General features: G+C 45.3%; 9 protein-coding genes across 9 annotated transcripts; 3 read left to right on the forward strand and 6 right to left on the reverse strand.

Annotated features, from left to right (window-relative positions):
• Positions 1 to 2,507: 2,507 nt before the first annotated feature.
• BDV38DRAFT_283753 (uncharacterized protein) lies at positions 2,508 to 4,232 on the reverse strand (the record flags this gene model as incomplete). Its single annotated transcript, XM_032060099.1, has 2 exons — positions 2,508 to 3,755; positions 3,813 to 4,232. The coding sequence occupies 2 exons, from the start codon at positions 4,230 to 4,232 to the stop codon at positions 2,508 to 2,510; spliced, it is 1,668 nt and encodes a 555-aa protein (XP_031912601.1).
• A 1,362-nt stretch (positions 4,233 to 5,594) lies between these two features.
• On the reverse strand, positions 5,595 to 6,287 carry BDV38DRAFT_249223 (uncharacterized protein). The gene has a single exon (XM_032054813.1). It carries the CDS (start codon positions 6,249 to 6,251, stop codon positions 5,766 to 5,768), a length of 486 nt encoding a protein of 161 aa, XP_031912602.1. The 5' UTR covers positions 6,252 to 6,287; the 3' UTR covers positions 5,595 to 5,765.
• A 5,285-nt stretch (positions 6,288 to 11,572) lies between these two features.
• Positions 11,573 to 12,433, reverse strand: BDV38DRAFT_283755 (uncharacterized protein; the record flags this gene model as incomplete). Its single annotated transcript, XM_032060100.1, has 1 exon — positions 11,573 to 12,433. The coding sequence occupies one exon, from the start codon at positions 12,431 to 12,433 to the stop codon at positions 11,573 to 11,575; it is 861 nt and encodes a 286-aa protein (XP_031912603.1).
• An 841-nt stretch (positions 12,434 to 13,274) lies between these two features.
• On the forward strand, positions 13,275 to 14,968 carry BDV38DRAFT_271901 (major facilitator superfamily domain-containing protein; the record flags this gene model as incomplete). The annotated part of the gene is made up of 2 exons (XM_032057393.1): positions 13,275 to 13,376; positions 13,469 to 14,968. 2 exons carry the CDS (start codon positions 13,275 to 13,277, stop codon positions 14,966 to 14,968), a joined length of 1,602 nt encoding a protein of 533 aa, XP_031912604.1.
• On the reverse strand, positions 14,941 to 15,464 carry BDV38DRAFT_249224 (uncharacterized protein). Its single transcript, XM_032054814.1, has 2 exons — positions 15,072 to 15,464; positions 14,941 to 15,020 (listed from the first exon to the last, which is right to left on the reverse strand). Exon 1 carries the CDS (start codon positions 15,390 to 15,392, stop codon positions 15,183 to 15,185), a length of 210 nt encoding a protein of 69 aa, XP_031912605.1. The 5' UTR covers positions 15,393 to 15,464; the 3' UTR covers positions 14,941 to 15,020; positions 15,072 to 15,182.
• A 1,624-nt stretch (positions 15,465 to 17,088) lies between these two features.
• On the forward strand, positions 17,089 to 18,264 carry BDV38DRAFT_271902 (uncharacterized protein; the record flags this gene model as incomplete). Its single annotated transcript, XM_032057394.1, has 4 exons — positions 17,089 to 17,271; positions 17,339 to 17,663; positions 17,699 to 17,896; positions 17,990 to 18,264. The coding sequence occupies 4 exons, from the start codon at positions 17,089 to 17,091 to the stop codon at positions 18,262 to 18,264; spliced, it is 981 nt and encodes a 326-aa protein (XP_031912606.1).
• Positions 17,948 to 20,110, reverse strand: BDV38DRAFT_249228 (WD40 repeat domain-containing protein). Its single transcript, XM_032054815.1, has 7 exons — positions 19,610 to 20,110; positions 19,048 to 19,551; positions 18,849 to 18,981; positions 18,704 to 18,779; positions 18,592 to 18,643; positions 18,385 to 18,530; positions 17,948 to 18,315 (listed from the first exon to the last, which is right to left on the reverse strand). The coding sequence occupies exons 1-5, from the start codon at positions 20,093 to 20,095 to the stop codon at positions 18,622 to 18,624; spliced, it is 1,221 nt and encodes a 406-aa protein (XP_031912607.1). The 5' UTR covers positions 20,096 to 20,110; the 3' UTR covers positions 17,948 to 18,315; positions 18,385 to 18,530; positions 18,592 to 18,621.
• A 1,235-nt stretch (positions 20,111 to 21,345) lies between these two features.
• On the forward strand, positions 21,346 to 23,239 carry BDV38DRAFT_109583 (elongation of very long chain fatty acids protein). The gene is made up of 2 exons (XM_032050952.1): positions 21,346 to 22,718; positions 22,782 to 23,239. Exons 1-2 carry the CDS (start codon positions 21,975 to 21,977, stop codon positions 23,160 to 23,162), a joined length of 1,125 nt encoding a protein of 374 aa, XP_031912608.1. The 5' UTR covers positions 21,346 to 21,974; the 3' UTR covers positions 23,163 to 23,239.
• A 400-nt stretch (positions 23,240 to 23,639) lies between these two features.
• On the reverse strand, positions 23,640 to 24,757 carry BDV38DRAFT_293756 (uncharacterized protein; the record flags this gene model as incomplete). The annotated part of the gene is made up of 5 exons (XM_032062323.1): positions 23,640 to 23,983; positions 24,026 to 24,071; positions 24,111 to 24,225; positions 24,268 to 24,401; positions 24,719 to 24,757. The coding sequence occupies 5 exons, from the start codon at positions 24,755 to 24,757 to the stop codon at positions 23,640 to 23,642; spliced, it is 678 nt and encodes a 225-aa protein (XP_031912609.1).
• Positions 24,758 to 26,327: the final 1,570 nt, after the last annotated feature.

Here is a 26,327-nt window from a genome sequence, read left to right on the forward strand (position 1 = left end):
TTTTTTTTCCCGAGTCAACTTTATAACTAGTTCTATAAAATTTTGTTTTTAAACAGTCCTAGATACATTGTTCGATTCAGATACACAATGTTGGAGACATTGTGATCCAAATTGATCGAAGGTCAAAAATCACACGTGGCTTTCCCTCCCATTTCCCTCTCTGACGTAGGGGAACAAAACGTAACAAAACCGCCCAGATGATCAGATGCAAACGTCAAAAGAGATCATCTCGCTTGCAAGGATCACCAAAAGACACCAAACAAAAATCAATGGATGGAGGTGGCTGAGCAGCATCGGCAACATCTTGGCAACTTAACCTCTTTCTTGTCCCCCTTCTCCTCCCCGAAGCTTAAGCTCGAGCCAATCCGGACGGGCTTCGTGGCGCAGGATGCGAATAAGCTATGCTTCAGTATGAGTGATTATTTCCTCTCGGAGGATCAGGGTCTTGATTAGTAGCAGTAGTCGTCGTCCTGTCGGATTAGTAGCAGGACTATAGTAGTACTCCATATTATAGCGGGTACCCGTCGTAAGCGAGAATAACGTTGCAAAGATACGCTGTGGGCAAACGGGGAGGTCAACCGTGGACGGGGATTGGCTGTAGCTCAACTAAGCTACGCTAAGGTTGCTAAGCTAAATAGGCAGGTGCTTCGAGTTGGAGTGCAGGACGATGCATGAGGCATTTTATTCGCTTCACGTTATGATTACTACATGATTCTCTGGAGTCGTGGATCGGGTTAGCCGTACTTGTCAGATTAGGTTCGGAGGTTTTGTGACAACGTGCGTGCACGGGTCAGTTTTGGATTTTTTTTTTTTTTTTTCCCCTGTGCCTAGGTAGTATTCATTTGCGGCTACTATTTGTCTTATGATTGTTTTTGTTTTACTAAATCACCACTGTTCCCGTGTCTTTGGAGATTTTTGATGATGTGTCTTTTTAAGAGGTTGTCGATTTACCTAGCTACCTATTTATTTGTCTACACATTGAAGATTCACATTTTCCGTTTCAGAATATCGTGTCTCATGACTTGCTTTTTCTCGGATACCGCCAAACACAACCCTAGGTACATTCTTTAGTCAGCGATGCATGTTATGCTCAACGAACTACTGCCGAATACTACTGAGACAGCTGTAGGTCATTCTTGTGATGTTAAATTGCAGTAACCAGCAGGAAACACACCTCTCCTCTTGGACATTTTGCAATTGAACCAATTACACGCGAAGAGCGCTGATCAATCTTGTTGGTTGGGTAATTTTCTGATGAAACCTCGGAGGCCGTATTTACCCATTCTAGTATGGCGCTCAAAGTCACGGTCAATCAGTCGGAATATGAGTCACGCCCTCAGACCCGTGGAATCGACCGTGAAAAGTGAACTGAATATCAATGGAGGGAGTATTCCCACTCTCATATACCAGTCAAGCAAGGTTCTTGAATGCCGAAGTGATCCTCTGGTCACAGTAACTTCTCATCGAGATTGCAGCCGGAATTGGCTCCCTACTGTATCCGGCGCATTCGGTTTTCAATTGAGGCCTCAGGTGCTGACATTCTAGTCGTGCGCCCGCTCATCCTATTTCTATTTCTCCCTCGGTCAAAAATTTATCGTTATCCATTCTGATTGAGGGGATTGTCGGGCCCTGATGGCCTTCACGCTTCATATATTGGAGAAAAGGTCACGGAGGGCAAGGTTTGTCATATCACTCAACGGCACGCCAGAAAATTGGCCTGGTGTCTTGATAGGCGTGCCTGGGGATTCCCAGGGGTTGTCTTCCCTCGACAAAGAACGCTGTTAGCTATCTTCAGTCTTGAGGCTGAGATGGCTTGGATAACAGTGATGTTCATTCTTGCCTTGTTTTATCTCTATTCATTTGATGCACCCGAATAATAGCTGACCCTGACCCTAGGCTCAGCGGACCAAGCCCTCTGCTTCTAGACATGGGCTTTGGAGAATCGCAATCTTCGCGCAGCAAACGGTGGAAGAAGGACCGTTCTTATCAGTGGATATAGACAGACAACCGCAATGATTCGTATCCACTTTATCATAATAATAAAATCAGAATATGCCGGCAAGGAAGACTCCATGCACCTCAAAGAGTTTATGACACTAATTCTGGCCATCAGGCCTCGTGTCTCTTAACTCATGGTCTCTGCGGAACTGGTCAAGAGCTTCCTTGAAAGCTCGTGCATGTCTTCTGGACCGCGTCCGGCTGCCTTCGAACCAGACACTAAACTCCCTGTTTTGTTGGTGTCGCTTCCGGGTCTAGATCCATTTAATCTAGCTCGGCTTATTTCTTGCATCGTACCGATAAGAACAAATAATAGGCTAGGTAGTGAGAACATTTACTACGTCAAACCAAATACATCACTCCAAGTTGACTGTCAATCTGAGATACAATCATTCAATAGCCTTTCCAGGACACAAAACAGCGACGTAACAAACGAAGCTAATAAGCTACAATAAGGCAGAACATACCGCATAGTCTGGACCCTGTCCAATAAAAATGTGCCTCACAGTCTACAAATCCTCCTCCTCTCCCTCTCCCTCCTCCTCCTCAAAATCTAGGTCTTCACCAAAATATTCATTTAGCCAGTCATAAATATTCACGGAAGGCTCTTCAGGTTCGCCTGATACATGAGGAAGAATCTCTTCAAGGATTTCTCCCACGACATCGTCCTCACTACCCGTCACGGCCAAGGTATCTCCAGAATTGAGCAGAGCCTGACCAGCTAGTTGAAATGACGCACTAGGTTTCAATTCATCGAGAGAAAGCTTCGGAGGTGCCTTCAAGGGTACTTCAGGTACGATAGATACTTCTTTCACCGTCTTTATACTGGGAGGCGCAGCTGCCTCTGGCAACTTAGACTTTGTTGTGGTAGGTGCCGCAGCAGTTGCCGATACGGGTTTCATAAGTGACCAATATTTGAAATTCCTGATAGATTCAATTTTCTTGACCACCTCTGGAGCTGGGGGCTTCACTGGAGCTTGTTTCAAGGTGGTCGCAGGCTGAGTTGCAGGTTGAGTCCCAGAACGTGCCACGCTGGGTGCAAACCCGAAGACACCACCGGCATTAGTAGCCCATCCCTCGGGCAAGTACACCTTCTGCTCCTTGGCACTTTTCTTGATTTCCTCAGAGACATAGAAAGCCAAATCTGCGATAGGGATAAGCGATCTCAGTGTATTCTCGAAACTTGCAGGATCGGCGATGGCAGTCCATGCCAATGGGAAACAAACTGCCGCGAGAGGCCCGATCACAGGAATAAAGCCAATGGCTACCGTAAGACTATTTTTAATAAAGTCAGCAAGCCACATGGTAGCCTGTGGGGGCTTCCACTGAAGTGACAGCCCGTAGTTCGCACCGGCAACAGTTGTCCAACTCAAATCTGCCGAGCTGGAAAAGTTCTGTGCAGCCCCCGTTGTCGGCGTCAACTTCCGATCCACCATCACGATGCTACGGGACGAAAAGCAATCATGGCCTCGAAGTTGGCGTGGCAAGGAAAGCAAATTGACTAGCTTGCGGATGTTTATTGCTAGTGCCCACCTTCCATCCGGTAGCAGGCCGAGAGTAGGATCCAAGGGGAAGGTTTCTTCGCGGTCGACCACGATATAGTTCCGACCATCCGCATTCCATATCTCAGGATACGTCATGATGCTGGCATCCCTTCTGATCGCAAAACTGACCTGGAGGAACGTGCACAATTCCGGGTAATCCTCCGAGGTCTGCTGCGCGACTGGGATATAAATTGCACGGATACAGGCCGTACGCTAGATTCTGCATAAGCAAGCTACCATGAGTTTTCCACATGAGGGGAGCTCGCTCACATCAATAAGAACCCACTCTTCTCCTTTCACTAAGAGTGGCATTGGCATCACCATAAACCATGACTCAAGAGAGCCACCTTTCTCCTGATCTCGAAAGCGATTTCCGCTGACACACAGATCGTGTTTTGCATGCCGGTATCGGTCATTGTAAGGCTTTTTACCATATAACAGCGAGATGCTGTCCCAGTTTCCATAGTTGCTGTCCCAGAGATCACCTTTTACCGCTTTATATGCGGCACGCGGATGGTAATGGAGGTCGTATTTGTTCAAGCTGTCGGGGCCATAGAATGCCGGCCTATTCCATATATACTCTACTATTATGTGGGCATAGAAATGCCCTGGTTTCTCGGCAGTATAGGTAGAGGTAGTCAAGGCTGCTCGCTTGAAGAAGCACTCCCCCTCTGGATATGTTAGAGACATTTTGGTGGCAAGATTTGGGTGCTTGGTAGGATGGTAGGACGGTTGATGAGGGAAAGAAGATTTGATTTAAGGTAGACACCAATAGACATATAAGTTTTAATGTTGATGGGATGATTTTCCAGATAAGAGACAACTATCCTCGTCTAGGCTGAGGGGTCACTAGGAGCATCACCTGCCTACACATAGTTGCACGAAGACTTATTTAAAACCTTCACAGTCACGTCCAAGCCGGAAGATAACAAAGTCTATATAGATTGATCCTTAAGCTGTCAGAAGAGCAACTACCACTAGAGTATTCCTATTGCGGGGTAGATGGAAAGGCCAACCATTAATACCCCGATCTCAGCGCCTCCTACGCGATGCTGATGCAGGCCGAGAAGGGGTGAACCTACCATAATGTTAGCTTCTTCCCCGTGATCAACAATGATTAGGGAAGCCTAGTGATGCAGCTACTTTCTCTTAAAGCCAATGTTGCTCTTTATAGGAGCAGCCATTGATATCACATATCATGCGACTTTGTCAAATCAATCTCTCTAACCAATTAATGCCTATCGTACTAGTAGGCAGTCGTTAAAATCACCCTCCCAAGGCAGAGCGAGGCAGGCTCATGGACAGCGGCTATTAATGTCCTATCAGCTCTTTGCATCACTAATTTCATTGAATTTGCTTGCCTAAATGTCGTTGCTGCAGCTACCGGCGACGAGCCGTCTCGGATAGTAGCCACTAAGAAGATAAAGGGAGGCTTTAGCAAGGGTCTTCTGATGATAAAGGCAAACGGGAAAGAAGTTATTGCCAAAATTCCCTATCGTATTTCTGGACATCCGAAATGGGATTTATATAACACGGTATGTCACCCTTCTTAGCAGGATCTGTGAGCCACTTATTTACACGAACCTGCTAGTGCGGAGAAACACAAAGAGTATGCGTTGTAATGGAGAAGGCTACAGGGATTCCACTGTTGCAGTGATGGGCCGGAATGGAAGCGATGCAGGAGTTAAAACTCATTGAAAACCTGGCCAAACTTGAGGCACAATTACTGGCAACTTATTTCAACTTAGCATTGTTAGCACATTAGCAGCGATAACTAAGATTGAGGATAAATTGCCGAGATTCAACGGGTTTCAACCACAAACACGAAAGCCCTCGGTCTTTTTCTTGGTAGGTATGCTACATAGAGTCGAAATTGACCATAGTTATGCCTAACTATCGACTTACTTATCGTGGATCTGCACCGGTTGAAGTGCCGTCTGATATCACTCCGCGGTACGCCCCGAATATTTATTCCACAGCAACTAATACGCATACCACATATTCTACGCGTCACTGGCATAGTCTGTTAACGACTTAGACATCGCTAGGACGTCTTGCACCATCAATTCCCTAGGTTATATGGAAGACTATGATCCTGCTAGGTTCTGCTGGAGGGGGAACGGAGTTCGGAGGTGGGTATACCTGAGGTTGAATTGGACTTTTCTCTAATTCTTTTTCAGAAATAAAATAATAACAGTATGAAGCAGTTGTAGAAGGCAGTTTCTAAAGGGGGTGTGGGGTCGTGAGGCAATTTTGCCTAACAGGATTGCAAAGCTGTGACAGATATTCAAAAGCAATTGCAGCGAGTCGTTGCAGCTCTGACCGTATACACGAAACTTCAGGTGCATGTAGCACAGGGCCAGGTATTATTATATCATCAAGGGGAGATTTCGCAAGGAAAACAACCAGGGGTTTGTGGCTTGTATCTAGAGCAGCGAACGTCAAACCATTGTAAATGTACCGGCGCTTAAAGCCCACCACATCAAGCTTGCGGAACTCCTGATCCTTGTTATCCCATGCCTGAGTTAGACTGAACGCTTGCAAGATTATGCCAAGGTCAACTGATTCCACGCGTACTAAAGTCAGATTGCGAGCTGTTGCGATCTTGAGTGCTGGTAGAATAAATCCGAAAGTACTCTGAAAGGCCGCCTTGACTCCGGCAATACTTTTAACAAAGTGCCTTACAGCATCCGGGGTGATATGTGGCATTGTTATAAAATGGACCCAGTCACCCTCTGGTGCGAGGTGAAACTCTTGGAGTACCCACTGAGGAGGCCGTGGTAGCAAGGTAATAAGGCTACCCTTGTTGAACTTGGTTTGTGTTCCCAGCGAACTGAGGAGCGTCCTCAGCAGTGTGGCATTCTTCAAGCAATAGGCCTTCACTTTCACCAAATCAGCTAAGGTATACATGTTCTGAAACAACCACGTTTCAAAGACTGCACGAGGATCAACAGTACTGCATCCAGCTGTAGCGAGTTGACTGTTGGCTGGAGTGTAACAAATTACCTCCCCGGACACCATGACCCCATAGGCTTTATGATGACTCAACGTTATGCCCTGAACAACAGGGATTCCATTTTGCGCCATGATGCTTGGTGGGCCCAGGCGCACAGAATATGGAGGCAGTGCAAGATCCAGGGCTCCGTCAGCATGAATATAAACAGTGTCTGATCCTACATATTGAAGCGCCTGTCGCAGTGGTATTATATCATCTTGTGCACCTGTGAATGTTGTCCCAACATTCACTATAAGTATAACTTGATACTTCATTCCCCGAGAGTCGCAATACGCCTTGTCTGAGATTGCTTTTCGTGCTAAAGCATCCGCTCTTATATGACCAAGATGGTCGCATGCAATCTCGGCAAACCGCGGTCTCTGTTCCTTGCCCCAACGATCTGTCAAGATGTCATTGTCCTGGACAATCTTCTTGACACTATAGTGTGTTGCTTCCGAGTAGTAGATAAAAGCATCGGGGATATAGTTGAGCGCGGTATAGATGCCTACTCTATTTCCCATTGTGCTGCCAGTAGTGAAGCAACCAGTAAACTCACAGCGATCGATATCAGAAAGGCAAAAAGTACGCTTTCGGTCCTCCAAAATCCCCTCGGCAGTTCTAGACCACCAGGAATTGGGGATCCACACTGTAAACAAGGGGCGTAAAACGGGTCCCAGGACAGAATAGGTGGCATGGTTCAGGGGGTAGCCGCCAGAAAACTTTGAAGCCACCCGCCAGTTGCAGACAATTTCGCGGATCTGCTGAGATACATGATGCGGGACAGGATACTCTGACCCTTCAACAGCCATAAATTCAAGCCTGGACTGTATGAAATGGCCAGATAAAGTATGGACTAAACCAACCATGTCACCATGAGTGACACTTGGTTGTAATGTAAACAAGTATTTCCCATCTCCTAACGATAATAATCCCCACCTTTGTTGCTCTATGCTTGAAATATTAGTTTGTGTTTGAACCACGACATCCAGTAACTCCGGAGGTTTATCAATTGTGACTCCTCTTTGAGTCAACAGTTGACAGAGAGTGTGACGGTTGAGCTCGCATCTCATATATATGTCGCGCATACCGCAAGAACCAAACCGCAGTTCTTGAAGGTAAGCAAGAAGAGGGGGGATAGAGTCCCTCGATCCAGAAATCGTGCTATCGGTGCCCCTAACATACTCGACTGATGGACAAGATAATGACCCTAGCGTTCGAGGCCTTAAGACCACGACATAGTGTGGATACGTAGTATTTATTCCTCCAGCCACGATAGTAGCAGCATTGACGGTGGCTTCCTCTACAGGGTTGTACTCCAGGGAGGGGTGTCGTAGAATGAGTCGACGTACACCTCTCTTTTTTCTTTCACCGTCAGCTAAAGTCGTAAGCAAATCGAAGTTTCTTGAAGCGTCCACATGGAGGAGGCCTGGATATTCAGCCAAGAACTGGCGTATTGCATCGAAATTGTCGGACTGCCCCTTCATGTTTCCGAGAGTGGAGACAACAATAATGGGGCGTTTATCCCCAAAATCGCGGCATATCCTAAGTCTGGCTCCATGCCAGTCGTCATCCATAACGTGCAGGTATTCAAGCCCTAACATCTGTGCTGTACAGTCGAGAAGAGCTGTATCGATTCGAGCCCCAATAAGCAACGGCCGGCCGTCCATCATTTGACGAAGTTCCTGCTGCAATGATCTAATCGCATACTGAGTCGCTTCTTCCCAAGAACAAACATACCCCAAGGCTTCCATATCACCCACTCGAGCGCCTTTAGCCCTGACCACCAGTTGCTCAAATTGTTTGAAATGTAATGGCCAGGTAGGATCAATCTCATTTGGCATATTCACATTGTTGCTATGCCAGGGTAACCCAGCATCAACCAGCACTTCAGCCGTGTTCATCCACATTTTGTCACAGAGAGGACTGAAAGGCCCGAGTGGTTGCCACTTCCATTGGTGAAATAAACTGTTGACCTTCCGCAGTATATCTGGCGGTTGCAAGGCCCACCGCTTCATCATCGGTTGATCCATCCATTGGTGTTGTCCTGAAAGAAATTCATTGACAATAAAATCTGGGTATTGACTAAGCTCAGGGTCTAATATATTGCCACCGAATTTGCTTTCCATTCTGCACGAAAGGCAAGACTATTAGGTTGATGAGCTTTCAGAGTACAATATTTAGAAGTAGATAACACCACCTTTTGAGTGCTTCCCAGCCGAGAGTTTACTCATATATGGAGGGGGTGTATTGTTATTTGGACCTTACATTAAGCCTATATAGGAAGGCATAATACTATGTATTGGTAATACTACTGTTTAAACAGGACTATCTTAGAATACTTCTTCCCTTCCCGGGCTCTCTCTTTAAGAGCGGCTGAATAGCCATGTCAGTATCTATATCTATTGCCTTTTCAGCGATATATAGTAGCCTCACTATCTATCTAATCTAGGTAATAAACAAAGAGGTCCTTAACTAAAAACTAGTATATTGCTAATAGTAGAAGTAATTATTTAAAAGAATATAAGTATTTTTTATAATACACTAATCTATATTAGTTTGTATAGGATATTATATAAGCTGTAATTTGAAAGGGCTTTACTACTGTATTTTTTAATTATATGGCTTGCTTAACTTCTCTATATAGGCTTAGCGTGAGGTCCAAATAACAATTCCCATACGGAGGATCATAGCGGCCAATCCTCATTCCTCAACAACGGCTCTCCTCACCAAATCCATTTACCGCCTAGTATTATATTGTATTACTACCTCTGTCAATATTCAATATTATAAAAAAAGGGGTTAAAGTTTACATATCATATATATTTTTGTATATAAATTACAAATAAAAGCACTATTTCTAAGAAACTATAAGTAAAGATACTTAATCGAAAATAATAAGTGTAATACAGATGTACTATATATATAATCTACTCTAAAATAGCTCCTGTTGACTCACCGCCTTTTTGCTAAGCTCAATTTAGGGGTTGTAGTTCTATGCCTGGCAATACAACCTTTTATACATAGAATATAGAGCCATTTCCCAGTGATTTTAATTTTTCATATCTAGATTTTACAGAGAAAAATATAAGATATATAAATTTCACGTCCCAGGGAAATAACATTTTATTCGAGATACTGTACATACTAAACCACATTTAGCTAGTATTACTCGAGCCTTTGGAATTAGATTCAAAGTCCCTTGTTGTTTTCTGTCAATATAGACTGGATAATAGCTGTCCTATTTTAGTTTAACATATGGAGGCCTTTGTGGCATACCAATGTCGATGCCCTTACTCTTTTCGCTGTATATGAGTACGTAGATCATATCATATTCTTGCGGTGAAGTCCATTTTCTTTTTCAAAAGATAAATAATAGTTATCTTGTATTTAAAGTTTAATTCAGCCAGCCATTGCTACCAGCTAGGATGCTTATATCTACGTTCCTAATATGCAAGGAATATAACCTTATTGATACCGCTCTTACACACTGCATTGAACAGGGATGAAATACAATACAGCCTATCCCTTCCCCTGTCAGTCTTTGTTTTCGCAAATCAAAGTAAACACGTATAAGTAAGCATTCAAAATCCCGATCATTTCAAAAAGCGGCCTCAACTCTATTTTCAACCCCCTGCGAAAGCCAGGGATAGTAAAATGAAGGTGTTTGCTATCTAGTATCTTCTCTTCAGTTTTCTGCCTTCGTTGAGGTTTTTGCTATTGAGTTAGGGTTCCCTATAAGGCTATGCGATGGGTAAGGCTTGTTATCATATCGTTCTACTTGAATCCTAATAAAAGTCTGTCAATTCCCCACTCACTATCCGAACAGTTCCAGGTAAACGGTGCCCCCCTTGACTAAAATCCCAGAGAGTTACATGTAATAGGGAGCCTATTTTCTGTAATCTAGTTAACCCAGAAGGATTTCTCCATTCATATATTACTGAGCCTGCCAAGAAAGTAGAGTTCGGGATGTTTAAGACCAAATTGTTTAGGGCATAATAATAGTCGGGTGTCAGCATAACCTAAATGAAATGGTAGGTTATCGTGTTTTATTGATTTAGTGACCTAAGCGCCTGGTCTTTTGTTAGTTGTAGATTAAAAGCTGAATCCACTTGTTCCTACTTGAAAGTTCTGATGCTATTCTTGGATATATCCACGGCGTCTTTAAGGGATCTGCCCATGTCTATTCATTGATCCCATAGTGTCTGGTACTCTCAGTTCTTGAAGTTTAAGTTCAAGTATTGGTCCCAATACATTGGGTCATCGAGTTGAGATAGATTCTCTCCTCAGCAGTCCTGACACCCCTAAACAGGTTGAATATTGTAGCGAGAAGAGACGCGACGAAACAAAACCACGGAGACGTGCAAGTCGAAATGTAATCCAAAAGGGCGAATATACAAGCGAGTAGAGAGGCGAGTGCAGGGATTTTCGCCCGTATAATGTACTAAGGAGAGTTAATTGCCCCCAACATATATAAAAACTTGACTCACTCATCGGAGCGAAATCATACCTGTATGCTACTTCAACCGGGTGTAATGTCCAATTTCCAGTCAATTCAAGGGAGCTGGGCCATCCCGATGCTTCCATCAGCAATTGCCATAGAATACAGTGGACTGTAGCCTGTTCGGGAACGATAGCTATTTATTCTTAAATTACAGAAACTGGGAGCTAAACGCCGTAGACCAGATTGCATCTACACAACCCATGCACATTTCATTCAAAAGCTACAGTTGCAGGAAGCACGATTTGGTGGTAAAAGAAGAGAACTGAAAAAAAACACGTTCCGTGCTTCATTTCAGCTGTTACACCATGTGTAGGCCAGGTTATTAGAACTTTGCATAAAGGTCCTTAAAACTATAAAGGAAAGCGTCAGCGCTGTTTGGCAACGTATGGAGTAAGGACTGTGTATTATTACCAATTCTGCTGACAGCTGTGCATAGAACGATTTTAGGCAGCTTGACTAGACGCTACTGATGGGGATTTCCTATGTCAGCAGGTGGAGCCGACGATAGAAATACAGTGCACGCGAACCTCAACATCAATTTCGTTTCATAGCAAGCAATCGACGTAACCGAGGATCTGGTGTCGACTTGAGATGTGTTTCCAGGTCTACTTTCATCAGCTTAACTGAAGGCGGGCTCTCGATACGAGAGAAGGGCTTGCTTCCCGCATATTGATAGTCTTTGTATGGCACCTCAGCCAGTGTTACGAAACCAGCCGCTTGAAATGCAATCTGCGAGCGGCTAGATGCCTTGACCACAACTGTGCGAAATCCTCTCAAATAAGCATCCACTAGCAATACCCAAGTCAAATCAGCCGCGACGTGAACCCCTTCAAAGTTCCGGCACACCCCTCCCATTGTGATCTCGACTACCTTAGAAGGAGCCATGCTCGGATCATTGCGCTGATACTCGTGGAGGCTAGCATCCAGGATATCAACAATATCATACATTGGCTCAAGCCCTGGAGGTGTAGGAGTTGGAAATGTCTTCACGTTCAATGGAGCCGCCATGACGAAACCAATAACCGAACCGTCACCAATCGTAGCGATGCTCATCATACCAGTAGCGAATGTTGCCTCGCTTATATGCCGGCAAAATTCAAGAAAGACATCTCTGGATACTGCACCTGAGGTGGCAAGTGCGTGCGACAGTGGCTCCCGCTCGATAAAGGTCTTTTCAAAGAGAGCGGTGACCTTAGGACAGTCACTCGCAGCATCTGGGCCCATGAGCTTAACCGTATAACCTGGAATTTCACTTGCCTCGGTACAGGCTTTACAGGCTAAGTCTGCTGAGAGAGGCATATGCGCCAGTAATCCGTGGATCTGCTTCTCATTTTGCCATTCTTGTAGGTGAGTAGCCGAGTCAAATGGAGGGTTGCTCAAGTTACTGGTGTGCATTGTGTTGTTCAGTAATAAAATGGCCGCTAGAATGTGCGGGCGCGCAACTATGGTTTGGACAAAGAGTCCCCTCTTTTATATTTGCCGATTAACCCTCTGCGAGCTTATTCACAGGCCTTAGCCGGTGTACTTCGTTGCTGATGTGAACATTCATTGTGTAGCCTACAATTACCCAAAGGAGGTTCTTCGCATGCCACCCACTTCTCATGCAAGGAGTCAGTCCTCACTTGAGCTAGCCCTCAGCTACCTGCCTAGTAACACGCATCCCTTACTTGCCGTCCCAAATACCTGGTACATCCTTAAAATAATGCTTGCATTCTAATAAGTGGACAGTGTTTCAGTGCGCGACGAAATTCTTTTCAGAGAAAAGGAAATGAGTCGCTAAAATGGGAGTAGGTTAAGGATATACGGAGTATCGTTACAGTAAACTGGAGACAATTAGAGGCAAACTGGCCCGTTTCTTGCCCTGGTGAGCTCGCTTTCTCGATCTGTTTGTTTCTTGATGTAAGTATTGTGTATTCATACATAGTAAAAGAGTGTGCTGTGGCAGGGTTCTTAAATCAACCCTCCGGCCCCCAATCAAGGTAAAGAATAGTTGATCATAGTCATTTAAACACGCACTGTACAAGTACATTTTTCCACACGATCCCTACACCCACTGAAACAAGGGGTGTTAAAATTAAATGTAGTATGGACTTCTATTGCAAGGGCTTAAACCCTTATCCATTTCGGCCGTGTGTTTAAGACTTTATGACACGCTCAGGCACTAATATCCCCAACCAACCGTCTTCTAGGACCAGAATCCTTTCTAGCTTCAAATAAAAAAGAAATTATGCTCACAATGCTTTTCCGCACGAAGAGAATAACTATTATCTTTATTATTCTTGCAATATTGAACCTAGCCGCTGCTCTGGATGCTACATCTCTTTCAGTCGCACTTCCTGTAAGACCTCCTGTGTCTTCCCTTCCATTGTCCGAGTATTGCAAACCTATACCGCTTCCCAGTCTTTGAGAAAGGTCTTGACAGTGTCGCAGAGAATAGCTAAGGAGCTCAATGGAAGTGCTATTGAAGCATTCTGGTCCGGAACGTCGTTTCTAGTGACATCGACAGTATTTCAGCCGATAATATGTTCCGTATCTGATATTTTCGGCCGCGGTGTTGCCATTCTCGCCTCAATTGCATTCTTCATGCTTGGTGCTATCCTGGCTGGTATATCCCATGGCTTTCGGCTTCTGCTTGCTGGTCGTTCATTGCAAGGGGTCGGGGCCGGGGGGATTATTGCCTTGACAGAGGTGATCTTGACGGATCTAATTCCACTTCGACAACGCGGCAAGTGGCTCAGTATAATATCGGCTAGTTGGGCTGTTGGGAGCGTCTGTGGGCCTCTCGTTGGGGGTGTATTTGCACAATTGGTTACGTGGAGGTGGATCTTTTGGATTAATCTGCCTTTTGCAGGTATAGGTGTTCTCCTGGTCCCAATGCTATGGAATATTGGCCGTGTTCGGTCGTCTATTCGTCCAAAACTAGCGAAGGCCGATTACATTGGTTGTATTTTGTTCACCACATCACTGACATCATTTCTTCTCCCGCTAACCTGGGGTGGAGTGATGTACGCGTGGAACTCATGGCACACAATATTGCCGCTAGTACTAGGTTTCTGCGGTCTAGTGACATTCATAGTATACGAGAAACTTTTTGCAGTTAGTCCTCTGATCCCGCTGCATATCTTTCATGATCTGTCCTCCTCCTTCAACTATCTGGGATGCTTCCTCCATGGGATGCTATTGTGGTCAGTGCTCTATTACCTTCCGCTCTACTACGAAGCCGTCCTCGGTTACAAGCCAATTATATCGGCCGTAGCATTGCTCCCGGAAACCTTTACTGTTGCCCCAGCATCTGGCTTAGTGGGCATACTTATTACTCTTCGGGGTCACTACCGGTGGGAGATTTGGATTGGTTGGATTCTGACTACGACTGGGACTGGTTTGCTTTATCTGCTGGATGTCGAAACCACTATTCCTCAGTGGATATTCTTAAATATAGTTGGCGGACTCGGGACGGGGATCCTGTTCTCTTCTTTGACGCTCGCCATTCAGGCCTCGGCTCCAGAGAATAATATGGCCATAGCTGTGACTATGACTAACTTTTTTCGAAGCGCGGGACAGGCAATCGGCGTAGCTGTTGGCGGCGTCGTGTTCCAGAATTCCATGAAATCGCAACTACGGAGCCATCCTCAAACGAAGGGAATCGCTGATCATTACGCTAAAGACGCCTCGGCTTTAGCAGCGGTTATCAAAACTCTGCCTGCTGATCTTCGGTATCCGGTCAAGAATGCTTATGCCGAGGCTCTTGCTACCCTTTGGGCTGTTATGTGCGGTTTTGCAGGATTGGGGTTAATTACAAGTGTGTTTGTCAAAGAATATCAGCTGGGGCACATATCAGTCCACGAGAATCCCTTGGATAATGTTGGTACCAGTGTTCCTACCGTGAAGACAGCCGAAGAGCAGGCAGCTATGCAGGAAAATGGTCACTAGAGGACCCATATGCCATTGAGGGTGGGTGAGTGCAGAAGGCACACATCCTTCACTACCTATCGTCAAACACCATTATAAATGCTCGGATTCAGAGTGAGCGCACGCCTATGACAGAGCCATCAATTGTCCAAATAAAGCTGGCGCAATCGATATACGCGGTCGAATTCCCAAAGTCATAGATTGAATCCACAAAGCGTCCAAGGCCTTAGACAAGTTAACGTGTGTTCTGGGCAGTAAGTTTCTCTCTTGTATAGCGCGCGAGATCATGCCAGGTTTTCGTAGGTCGTGTTTTCAGCAAGTCATAATCAACAAAACTTCGACGTACGTGGGAAAGAACAAAATGTCTAAAGGAGGGAGGAGCTCTAAAACAGAGCCCGGTAAGAGGCTTCATGGTAGCCGCCCAATTTAATATCCAGCAATTCATATGCAGTGGCCAACGTGGAACAGCTGAGAGACGAAGGATGAAGACGGTGAGAACGTTTCTGCTTGCGGGAACACAATGACTTTTGAGCTGGTTGAAGATAGCTGACAAGGTCATTAGCGAAGAGAGAGGTGTGGCCAAAAGATGGCGGCAGCCTGCATAGGGCTGTAACCTTAAGAACCCTGGAACAGTAAGCCAGTTGGGCCAATCTCCATGATCCAGATACACACGTTGCAGCCTTCGCGCGTAAGCCACACGCCGGGAGGATAATAATCATACAACTCTGTTAAACAATTCCTCTAGCTAATGAATGAAATTGTACCAGAACATCTTTGAAACTACCCTCGCAAGGTAGTTCCTTACATCACTCGGTCAAACTAAACTGCTTGTCCAAACAGAGAGTGCGTATCAGGGTGCTGTTTTGGTACCGTATTGCGAGTTGCAGCCTAATCATACACAAATCATAATGCGAATTCTAGCGTGTCATCTCGTCTATGTAGCCTTACCCTATTACTTTCACCTTCTAGCTATGAAAATAATGGCAGGGGGATCTAATGTAGTTTCTGGAAGCTAAGTGTTGAGGAGATGAGACTCGCACCGATGGATCATGGTATAATTGTTGCCGGGGGGAGAAAAAAAAGACAGGAGAAATAAAAACAAAAGCACCATTCGCAGTAGGCTCTTACTCATGCAATTAATTCTTTCTACCTGGCTAACTTTCTGCCTTGATGGTTTTTTCCCTAGAGTTAGGTAGATGTATCAGTATGTGTCTAAAATAGCACTAAGAAGTGTGAAAGGCTCGTATTAGGATATGGTTCAAACCTGCTAGGAACCGTGCGGTGGCATACACTTGACATCGCATAAACCGCTGAAGTTACATTTGATGTCAACCAGTAAAGCACTATGTTGCTCGACCACATATTCTTATTATAGAATTGTAATTTCAAGTCGATAGAAGCAAATTTAAATCCGCTTACCAGTGACGCAGACTTTGATGGCTTTGAACCGGTAGCCGAATGCATCTCCCTAGTCTCATATTAATCTCCACAATCCCAATCTATCATTGCTAGCTCGCTCAAGGCGCCCATGTAGGATATTGCGGTTGCCTAATATACGGTGGACGATGAGGGATCTTGTGCGATGTAAGGTTCTGGTCAATAAGTGGTGTATAAGGTATGAGGTTTCAGATTCCAACTTAAGAGGTGGATCCACAAGACGCCTTTGAATGACTTCGGGGGTTTGGTGAAGGAAACCTCTGCCGATCACTTATATCCTTCTAGCCCTTTAGACAAGCATCGAGTATGCAGATAAAGAAACCGAAAACAATGAACAAGCAAGATTAGATTGTGCGAGGGTAGACAGCTCCCCCCGTGACCTAAAGCTACTACTAGATGTACCATGGGTATGGAAGGGCATTTGCCATCGGTTCTGTGTGGAAATGAGATTCAAGCTAAGAGGTAGAGATAATGATTTTAATATAGTCCGATCGAATGCAATATTTATCCTTAATTGACACCTACTAGTTCTTTGTTGTAGCGGGTGCACGATGCATGTAATGGGGTGAGATATGGCCCATAATAACAGTTCCTCTCCTACACTGACCCTTCAAGGCCGTATATCTCTCTATATAATATGCTCCTTTTTGATATTCACTCCCTTGAGCCTAAGATTATCACACCTTCAACTCATTAACAACACAATGCCTTCTGCCCCGAACCAAGACACCCCGATCCCACCAGACCACCGCACAACTGCTGGCCTCCTGGCAGAATATTATATCCTGACTGTAATTGCACTAATACCCGTTCTCCTACGAGTATGGGTACGCCTCCTTCTAATCAGAAACTGGGGCTGGGACGACACATGCATCGTAACCGCCTGGGTGTATACATCCCTTCCCAACCCTCTCCCACCCCAAACCCGGAAACTACTAAGATGAAGACATCTAGATCGCCCTCCTAGCCGGCCTCATAACAATCCAACTCGAAGCCAACCCCAGCCTCGGCCGGCATGCCATCTACCTCCCGAGCCCAGAATACACAGTGCTCCAAATCCTGAAGGTCAACACAGTATACCAAATGATCAACGTGATCTGCGCCCTGGTAACCAAATACTCAATCAGCGTCTACATCCTCCGAATCCGTAACAGTCGTTCTGTCCGCTGGATACTAGCCTGGCTCATGTTATTCATGACACTAGCTATTATTGGCGCGGTCGTCATCCTCTCTGTATCCTGCATCCCGCTGAAGAGATTGTGGAACAAGGATGTCCCTGGTGTTTGTCTACCCCTACTTCCGTGTATAGCGTAGCATACGTACACTCGGGATTCATGATCATCATTGACCTCTGCTTGACCTCGGCACCGGTTATTATCTTCTGGGCCGTGAGGAGTAAACGCCGTGGCAAGACTCTAGTCTGTGGGCGTATGAGTCTGTGTCTTGCTGGTACTATTTCGCATGCTTTGAGGAATTGTTATCAGGGTGGGTTGACGGCGCTGGATATGCCTTGTATGTTTTCTTTTCTTTTTTTTTTCTAAAACTCTGCTATCGGTAAATACATGAGAACAGAACCCCCTACCCACTAACAGATCAATTATATAGACGCCATAACAAACGTAGCCATCGTCTCAATTCTCGAAGTTGGAACCGGTGTTATTGCCGCATGTATCCCAGCCTGTGTTCCGGCTTTTCGGTGTAGACAGGAAGCCGAGCCAGTGACGAATAATTATCGCGACAAGAAGATTTCTGTGATTAGGGGGGATTATTGGGGTGAAGGTTCTGGTAATTGGTCATTGGCGAATACCACATCTTATACTGTGGCATTGGGTGGGGTTAAGTCGCCAGCTAGGGTTGTTACGAAGGTGACGGCTTGTTAGGGTTCGGTGGGTTCAATGGAGTGTATCAGGGTATTTGGTTGTGGGTATGATCTATAAAAGAGGAATGTTGCTTGTGGTCAGCTTAGTGGCATAAGCATATTGCGTACTACGAATGCTCACCTATATTGGACGCCTCAAAGGCAGCCTCGTTGATGAAGAATAGTAGCTGTTGAACATAGCTAAGGTTCAAGTAAATAGCAATGGATTCGGCGCCGCTTTCACTACTATATTATATCAATCAGATTTGAAGGGTATCTTTCCTTAATCGACAAAGTAATTGTCAGTTACGTATTCTAGATTCGCGGGAGAGTAGAGGGCCCATAGTACAAAGCTTAGGGTGTGTGGTAGAATGTAATATTATTGGCCAATCCTGCGTAGACTATGATCATCAGACAAGTTAGAATATCATCGTGATATAACATACGCGAAACAAACTTACCGCCATAACCGAAGAACGCGATCACCGCCTCCAGTCGCTACAATATTACCCGTAGGACTCCATGCGATACCGAGGACTAAATGCGAAGACCACGAAATCAGTACATAGGAGACAAGAATCCTCTCTGGTTTAGAGGCGTAACTACCGGAGTTTCCATGGGCCCCAAGTCGCATCTCAGCAACACCAGTGCCAACATCCCATAGATACACAGCCATATCCTTTGAGCCGCTTAGAATCCATTTGCCTGTGGGATCTGGGGAGACACTCAAGACCATATCCTAGATGTTGGATCGATTAGTTGTGCGTCCCAGATCTCGTTACTGGGATGGAAGTAAAATGCGAACCTGATGGGCTTTGTATATCAGGGTGCAGTCGTTGAAAGTTATATCTTCGTTAACGAAGGTTTTCAGGGAATCAATATTCCATAGCTTTGCGGTTGAATCCATACCACCGGAGATGATACTTCGGCTATCTGGAGTGAATGAAAGAGCCATGACATTCTCATCGTGAGCCTGAAACTGCAATAATATCTCAATGCTCGTCTCATTTGTGCTAACAGCACCAGGATCTGGTCGCGCAACGCGCCAGACATAGATCATCCCATCGTCGCATCCAGCAGCAATGTAACAGGAGTCGGGAGACACAGCGACGGTATATACATTATCAGCTGTGTGGAGCGTCCCCAGCTGCCGAATATCCGATGCTGCATCCAAATCCCAAGCCTTAAGGGTCTTGTTTCTCTCAGAAAACACAATTAAGTGGCCATTTGCTGGAAGATCTAGAGTGAAGAACCCGGTTTCACTACCACAAGATATTCGTCGAAGAAGGCCTCCCATATAGTTCCAAATCTGCGACGATACGTACATTAGTAGCAGGTATAATCTTGTACAGTGTGAGCAAACCCACGCGGATATTACCATCGCAATTTGCTGTAAGCAGAAGATAGTTGTCCGGTAAAAACTTCACTTTTACGCAGAGACAGTCGTGGCTGTATTCATCGTCTTGTAGACGAGCCACCTGGACTCCGGTTGAAACTTCAATTACCTGCACTGTTCCATCTGCGCATCCAACAGCAACATATTTTCCATCATTACTGAACTGGACACAGTTGACAATGCTGTCGTGTGTCAGACTATGGAGCAGGTCTATCTCCCAGTTATTGTCTATGTCCGGGTTGATCACAGCAGACCATTGATCACCAGCCTTTTTCCGCTCCAGCGGCAGTTTGTCCCAATTTCTTATTACATCGTCGAAGTTGACCCCCAACCCTGGTGGATAGGAGAGGTCTGGGGCGGGAGATGCCACGGGCGAGCTTCTCGAAACCGAGCGTGGAGTACGCATTTTCAAAGCAAACCAGAACCTTCTTTTAGTTGAAAAGAATTCCATCCCCATCAGCTAACCATCAATTTGACACTTGATGAGTATATGAAGTGCGATACACATCCATACCCCAATTCCTCCGGGGGGATCGGTCAATTAGGCAGCACTTTCCAGTGAAAATCTCTGTGGATATCCACATTTGCATATCGACACCAATAACATCTGAGATACCAGTACGCGCTTTTAATAAAGCTAAAGCTAACCAAAAAGCCTAGTATATGGCTGCCTAAATGTCCAGCAAGTTAATTTATCATGAATGTGTTTTAATATGGCCTTGAGCAGACACACGGAATAGAAACCAGTCTCCATTTAAGCAGAACAAAAGCAGTCTGCTTCGGCCCACCTCTGAGCAAAATATTCTTCTAATATCCGGAGATATCCATTCCCATCATTTGACGAATATTAAGAGAATGGGGCTTTTAGTGGAGCCCTTCCCAGCATGGGAAGATTTGGCTGTCGGGTAACTCCGACTTTATACTCCTCTTCCACCACAGTGCCGGAACCCGTGGAACCCGTCGACCCTCAAGATCAAAGTGGTCCACTGGCCCCGCCTCTACTGGATGCGAAGGATATTTTAGTAGGGAAAGTGGTGCGCGCGTTATCTTAAGCATTCCGATGGAGACTTTGTTCATAATTTTTCCCTATCAATTAGCGTTCGGCTTTATTCTTCAAAGTCGCCAATCCTGACTCTCCGTGTGTTTGAAGATCCGACTAACAACGGCATCAAACTGCATGATATTATCCTGAAGATGCAGTTGAATGCTTGAGTACATTGTCGCCCGATTCCATCGTAATATCAGACTTGCCCTAGAACTGGTGCGTTGCTTACTGCTCCGGTTTCTCCTTGGACTACTAGAACGCAAGCCGGAAATCAGAGGCAAATACTTCCATTTAGGTCCGTATGGAACGCAATGATTCTAGTGCGCTTATCAATCTACCCTTGGATGAAGGGCCAAAGTCGAGTTTTAATGACCTGATTTAAGAGCTAAAGGAATGTCTAGTGCTAAGCGAATAGGGGAAGGCACCAATCCCGGGAGACTAACATCATGAGCACACATAAGATCAACCAGGGCAAGGAATGAACTTCCTTGGGCCACGGCTCTATATGACTTCAACAATCACAACCCCACCACAAGTTGGCTCACCAAGTGCTACACTAATTGTTCTAGACCATTGCAATCAATGACCAACAACAGCTCAGCTCACAACGCGCATTGAACAGCTAGCAATCTATCATACATACCCTGCACCTTTCTCCATATCTCAAAGATCAAAGCCAATACTCCCTCTCAAATTCAAGCGGTCTCACTCCTATTTCTAAGCAATCCAAGCCTCAACCTCTTGGGAGAGCCCACATTCCACGGAACAACGACCATCAATAATGTCGAATAAGCAGCCATTAGACTACGTGTCAATTCGAATCTGCAATCATATGAGATACGCAATACAATAGCTACCCATCAGCATTCGCAAAACGAGAGACACTACTCCTTGCGTCGTACTTGGCAGAATCCGGAAACTTTCCGACGATCGAAACTAGTGTAGAATATCTTGATCAAGTTACAAGGAATGTCATTGCACCTTTCATATTGCATAGTGGTCATTTGAAACCCTGACGAATACCAGAAGCATGCATGTTTCCTGTAACCGGGTCTCGCCAGAATTGCAGGTGGGAGTCTCCGCTTGACATGCTTTTTTATCTATCTATTTATTTATTTTTTCAACACTCATTCCATGCACGTTTGCATGAATGTTATGGCACGAGGTTGGTGCTATATCTAGTTGAAACTCCTATCCTCAAAGAGAAGTTGTATTCTTTTGTCCTCCGGTGAATTAAAACTTTTTCTTACCTCCTTCTCTTCGCCATTGGCCAACCTCTTGTTCTCACCCTATGGGGGACTCAATATTTCCAATGTACTTTGGACTACCTGATCCTCACATTTTCAAACTTCCTCCCAATTCTCATCCCCTACCTAGCCTCCCCGCATCCCAGTCCCAGCTGTCGTGGGATAGGCCGATTAACATAAGTCCGGCTCTGTTCTATCACACACTCGATGTTAAACTACCTCTGCTTATCGCCTGCCTCTACGCAATATGCGTCTGTACCGTTAATCACCTCAATAGAAAGCGACAAAACCGCCCATGGCCCCTGAGCTGTAATCCGCTATTTCACCAGTTTGTGCTCTTCCATAATGTGGGTCTGGTGCTCTTCTCTGCATGGATTGCCTTGGGCACTTATCAAACGATTAAATCAACCTTAATGTTACAACGAAGCAACCTACCTCTTGTATCTGCCTTACACGCACTTTGCAAATTCGACGGGAAGGAAGAAAAGGGGTCTCTTGTGCAGCACACGACATCAAATGATCACAGCGTTGACATTCTCCATCCTGGAATATTGGAGTTTGATTCCTTATGGGATCGTGGCATTGATTATTACATGTGGATGTTCTATATGTCAAAATTCTATGAAGTTGTCGATACAGTTCTCCTCCTTATGAAAGGAAGGAATAGTTCCTTTCTGCAGACTTATCATCATGCAGGTGTTATGTTATGCACATGGGCAGGTGTGAGATATGCATCTCCACCAGGTCTTGTTGGCCTTCTTTTGAACTCGGTGATTCACACACTCATGGTAAGTGACAAGAAACCCCAGGTTTCTCCCTCATGGATTCACTAACATCTGTCCCATAACCAGTACTTTTATTACACCCTTGCCACACTCAAGGTTGCAGTACCTGGTCTGCTCAAGCGTATCCTTACTGGGATGCAAATCGCGCAGTTCATCCTGGGATCGATTTTCGCGTGGTCCTACCTGTTTATCTCGTTTGATGCGACTGTCTGGCCCCCTCTGACTTCGACAAATAAGGCACGCGATGAAATCTATGGCAATGAGAGCCGGACAAACATACCCTTTCGGCAGGATAATTTCGGTCGGGTGCCCTGTTTGGACAACAGCGGGCAAGTGTTTGCATTGCTCTTGACCACAATCTACCTTGTACCGTTGACTTGCCTCTTTCTTCGGTTTTTCGTCAGATCATACCTATCAGGACCAAATCCAAAGTTGGTTAAAGATTAGCCACAATAGACTTTGAGTGCGAGTCACGAAGGTTCAAGCCTTTTCTGTATGAGATAAGGACTTCGCAGGCCCATTTTGTGAACAGATCAGTATGAGGAAATTATACGGTGTGAGGAATGATGGCTACTCCAGGTGGACTATAAAGACAAAAAGACAGGGCACCTCAATAGGAGATCATGTACAAAAGAAACCTCGTTTTCCGTCTTGTACTCTGTAAAAAGACAAATGTCAACAAACGCAAAGTATTACCATAATCAGTTACATATACACCTTTCGATTGATATCGTTACTCCCCCAGCGTCTATGGTAAATGCTCTCCCATAATAGCCCCAGTGCTTCCACGATGGCGAAATGATCCCTGTATACGGGGCCTATTCTTCAAGTCAACCCCGTGGCAGCCAACCGAACCTGTTAAGCCACCTGGTATGGGGTATATTCGTGCAGAATGACCACGAATTTAGCCCATCTGGGCAGTAATCATAGTCGGCCCTTATTGGGCACTGATAACTGTTCCTCATACACAGTGTAGATACGCTGGCATTTATTTGCTTTTGTGTAGGTGAACAAAACCTGCAGAGTACCGATACCGATCGTAGCGGCAGCAGGCAACTTGTTCCGATGTGCGTATGTAAGGTAGAATATTGACACAACTTCGAGGACCGTTACCGCGACATTCACGTAGAAGGCATAATAGTAGATGTTCCGCATCTTCATATCCCCGTGTGCAAAATGTCGTTTGAGAATAAGCGTCAGATGCAATGTGAAACCGGGCATCCCCGAGAACAGAACAGAACTATCACTTATGTCAATGGCCATGACCCCTGATATATGTACATATGGTTGGTGCAAAACTGTCAGCTTACCCCAGAACATGCCAATTTCGGACATGTTTCCCAGGTACCGCATTTCCTAGGCCCTAGTTATTAGTGCGTTCACAATGAGAAATACGAGACCTTGAACTGCTAATAGGATTCCCACATGATGAGCCATATATATCAGGCGTAGGCTCGTGCCATAAATGAGGTCGAGCAGACAAACCGCAACCACTATGAAGCCCGCGAAGCTTGGTGTCTCCTAGGGAGTCACTGGCGAGTTGTGGTAATACGGATCAGTCCATTCTTTGCCACCTATCGTGGCTTGCGCAATGGATGATGATATGCAGGCTAACAGGATTCCTTTCAGTATTATACTCACATGGTGGAAGCAGAACCTCTGTTGTTCCCGAGTCGTAAGCGCTCCCTACATCGGACCGTACAAAGCGTGAAATGCACGAGAATCAAGCATGACCGAAAGAAAGATAGCATCGTAGCTGTTTATTCTAGTCACGGCCAGACATTCTCCATACCAAGTTTAACCCTCGGCATCAGGAAGAATGAGGGCCTTGTAACCTGCACTATATATCCTTTCCATCAATTAGGTATAGCGTCCTTTTCAACTGGTCAAATGACAGAATGAAAAAGGCCCTGGTAAATTCTATATGAACCCCTGCGCCAATCCCAAGCATAAGGTGCCCATGCCATTGCTCTCTTTAGCATTATATTTGGACTCAAACAAACAAATTCTGCATCTCCAAAAGGATGCCGAACTCGTGGCATGGTCAGCGCTTGGCCTGTCACCCAGTTATTGACGACGTGCGGACTCTATATGGATATCAGCCTTCTTTGGTCGCTGAAATCTTCTTTTCGATATTCTTTAGCACCTTGATGACTTAACACGTTGTCCATTGTGTCCGTAGAAAGACCTCGTGGTGTATTGTCTTTGTTATTGGCTGCTTGGGTGCACAAACACATTCTTTCCCTTTCTCCTGAAGCCCGTTTTAAATATAGTGTGTCGTGCAGGCTAATCCGCTTATTGCCATCTTGGAGAGATCCTGGGATAGGCAGCTCGAATATGGTCGGCTACATGGCCATACAGCAAGTCTGTTTTTCCTATGCAACTCTCTACCTTGATCATAGGTCAGAATGCATTGTGACATGCTACTGAGTTCAGCCCTCAGGCGTAACGAACTAGCATTCAGCCCCAATCTTTTTCTCGGCCGGCATTTACCTACTCCTGGGTTGTATCATCCCAGTATTCGGGCGAAAGTCTTCTTATTTCCGGACCTGACTGTTACTTCTGGTCCTTCTGCGCCTGCGATCTCGTTTCCCTCGCAGTCCAGGCTGTTGGGGGCGGTCTTGCTTCCGCCACACTCAGCGCTCACCGTGATATGGCCGTTAGGGCTCATATTATGATTGCCGGTATTGTATCTCAGATGACCTCAACGCTAGCCGTTGCCGTCCGTATGGTGGACTGTGTCTTTAGGACCATCTATCCTCACCAAGGTGTGATCCCAAAGAGCGTCTCGCTTTTGTTTGCCGGGATGGTTATGAGTTTTCTGTGCTTGAATATTCGGAGTATATACGAGCTGGCTGAGCTGCCTCAAGGGTGGTCGGGGTACCTCATCACACATATGTTTCATCATATTGGACGCTGTAATGATAGCTATAGCAGCAGTCGGGATCTTGGCTATCTTTCATCATAGTTTGATGATACCTACAGTTAGTCCACAGGTGGGAAGACGCTATCGGGAGCTGGAGCCGATCATTGTCAAATAATATATCATGCATACCTAGCATCCATCATTCTTAAATAAAATAAAGATAAGGTGAATCTCGGAAGTAAGGGGTTGCTTTGACACTAGACAGCTCTTCTAAACCCCATGTTTTTAATTGGTTGATAGTTATTAGTAAAGCCTATCCTGAAAAGAGTATATTTAACTTGGTTATGAATTTAAAATTCAGTGATTCTTCTATAGTGATGAACATGCAACCTTTAAAGGTAGGTATTTAAAATAAGGGTATGATCTGAACGTTATCAGAACCCATATCCACAAGCGTCGGCAAAGCAAGGCCAAGCCAAGCCTATCTTGTTGAATATTGGGCAACTGAATTCCAGGACCTTTCGTCAGGCAAAGCTTGTTGTCAGTATCTATGCTAGAGAAGCGTGAGGTGACTGGTTCTGAGGCGGGTAAGTGATTACATGTCTGAAATATATTGATAATACGAGGCTGTTAAAAGGTTTGGGTATACAATCCTTCTTCTGTTCATACACATCCCAAGCGTGGTCAGCTGGGTAATCATTCGAAGGACTGAGACGCGGGATCAGGCGGGCTTAAACCCCTTTTCT

The sequence above is a fragment of the Aspergillus pseudotamarii genome (genome assembly GCF_009193445.1).
Source record: "Aspergillus pseudotamarii strain CBS 117625 unplaced genomic scaffold BDV38scaffold_33, whole genome shotgun sequence".
Classification (NCBI taxonomy): Eukaryota; Fungi; Ascomycota; class Eurotiomycetes; order Eurotiales; family Aspergillaceae; genus Aspergillus; species Aspergillus pseudotamarii.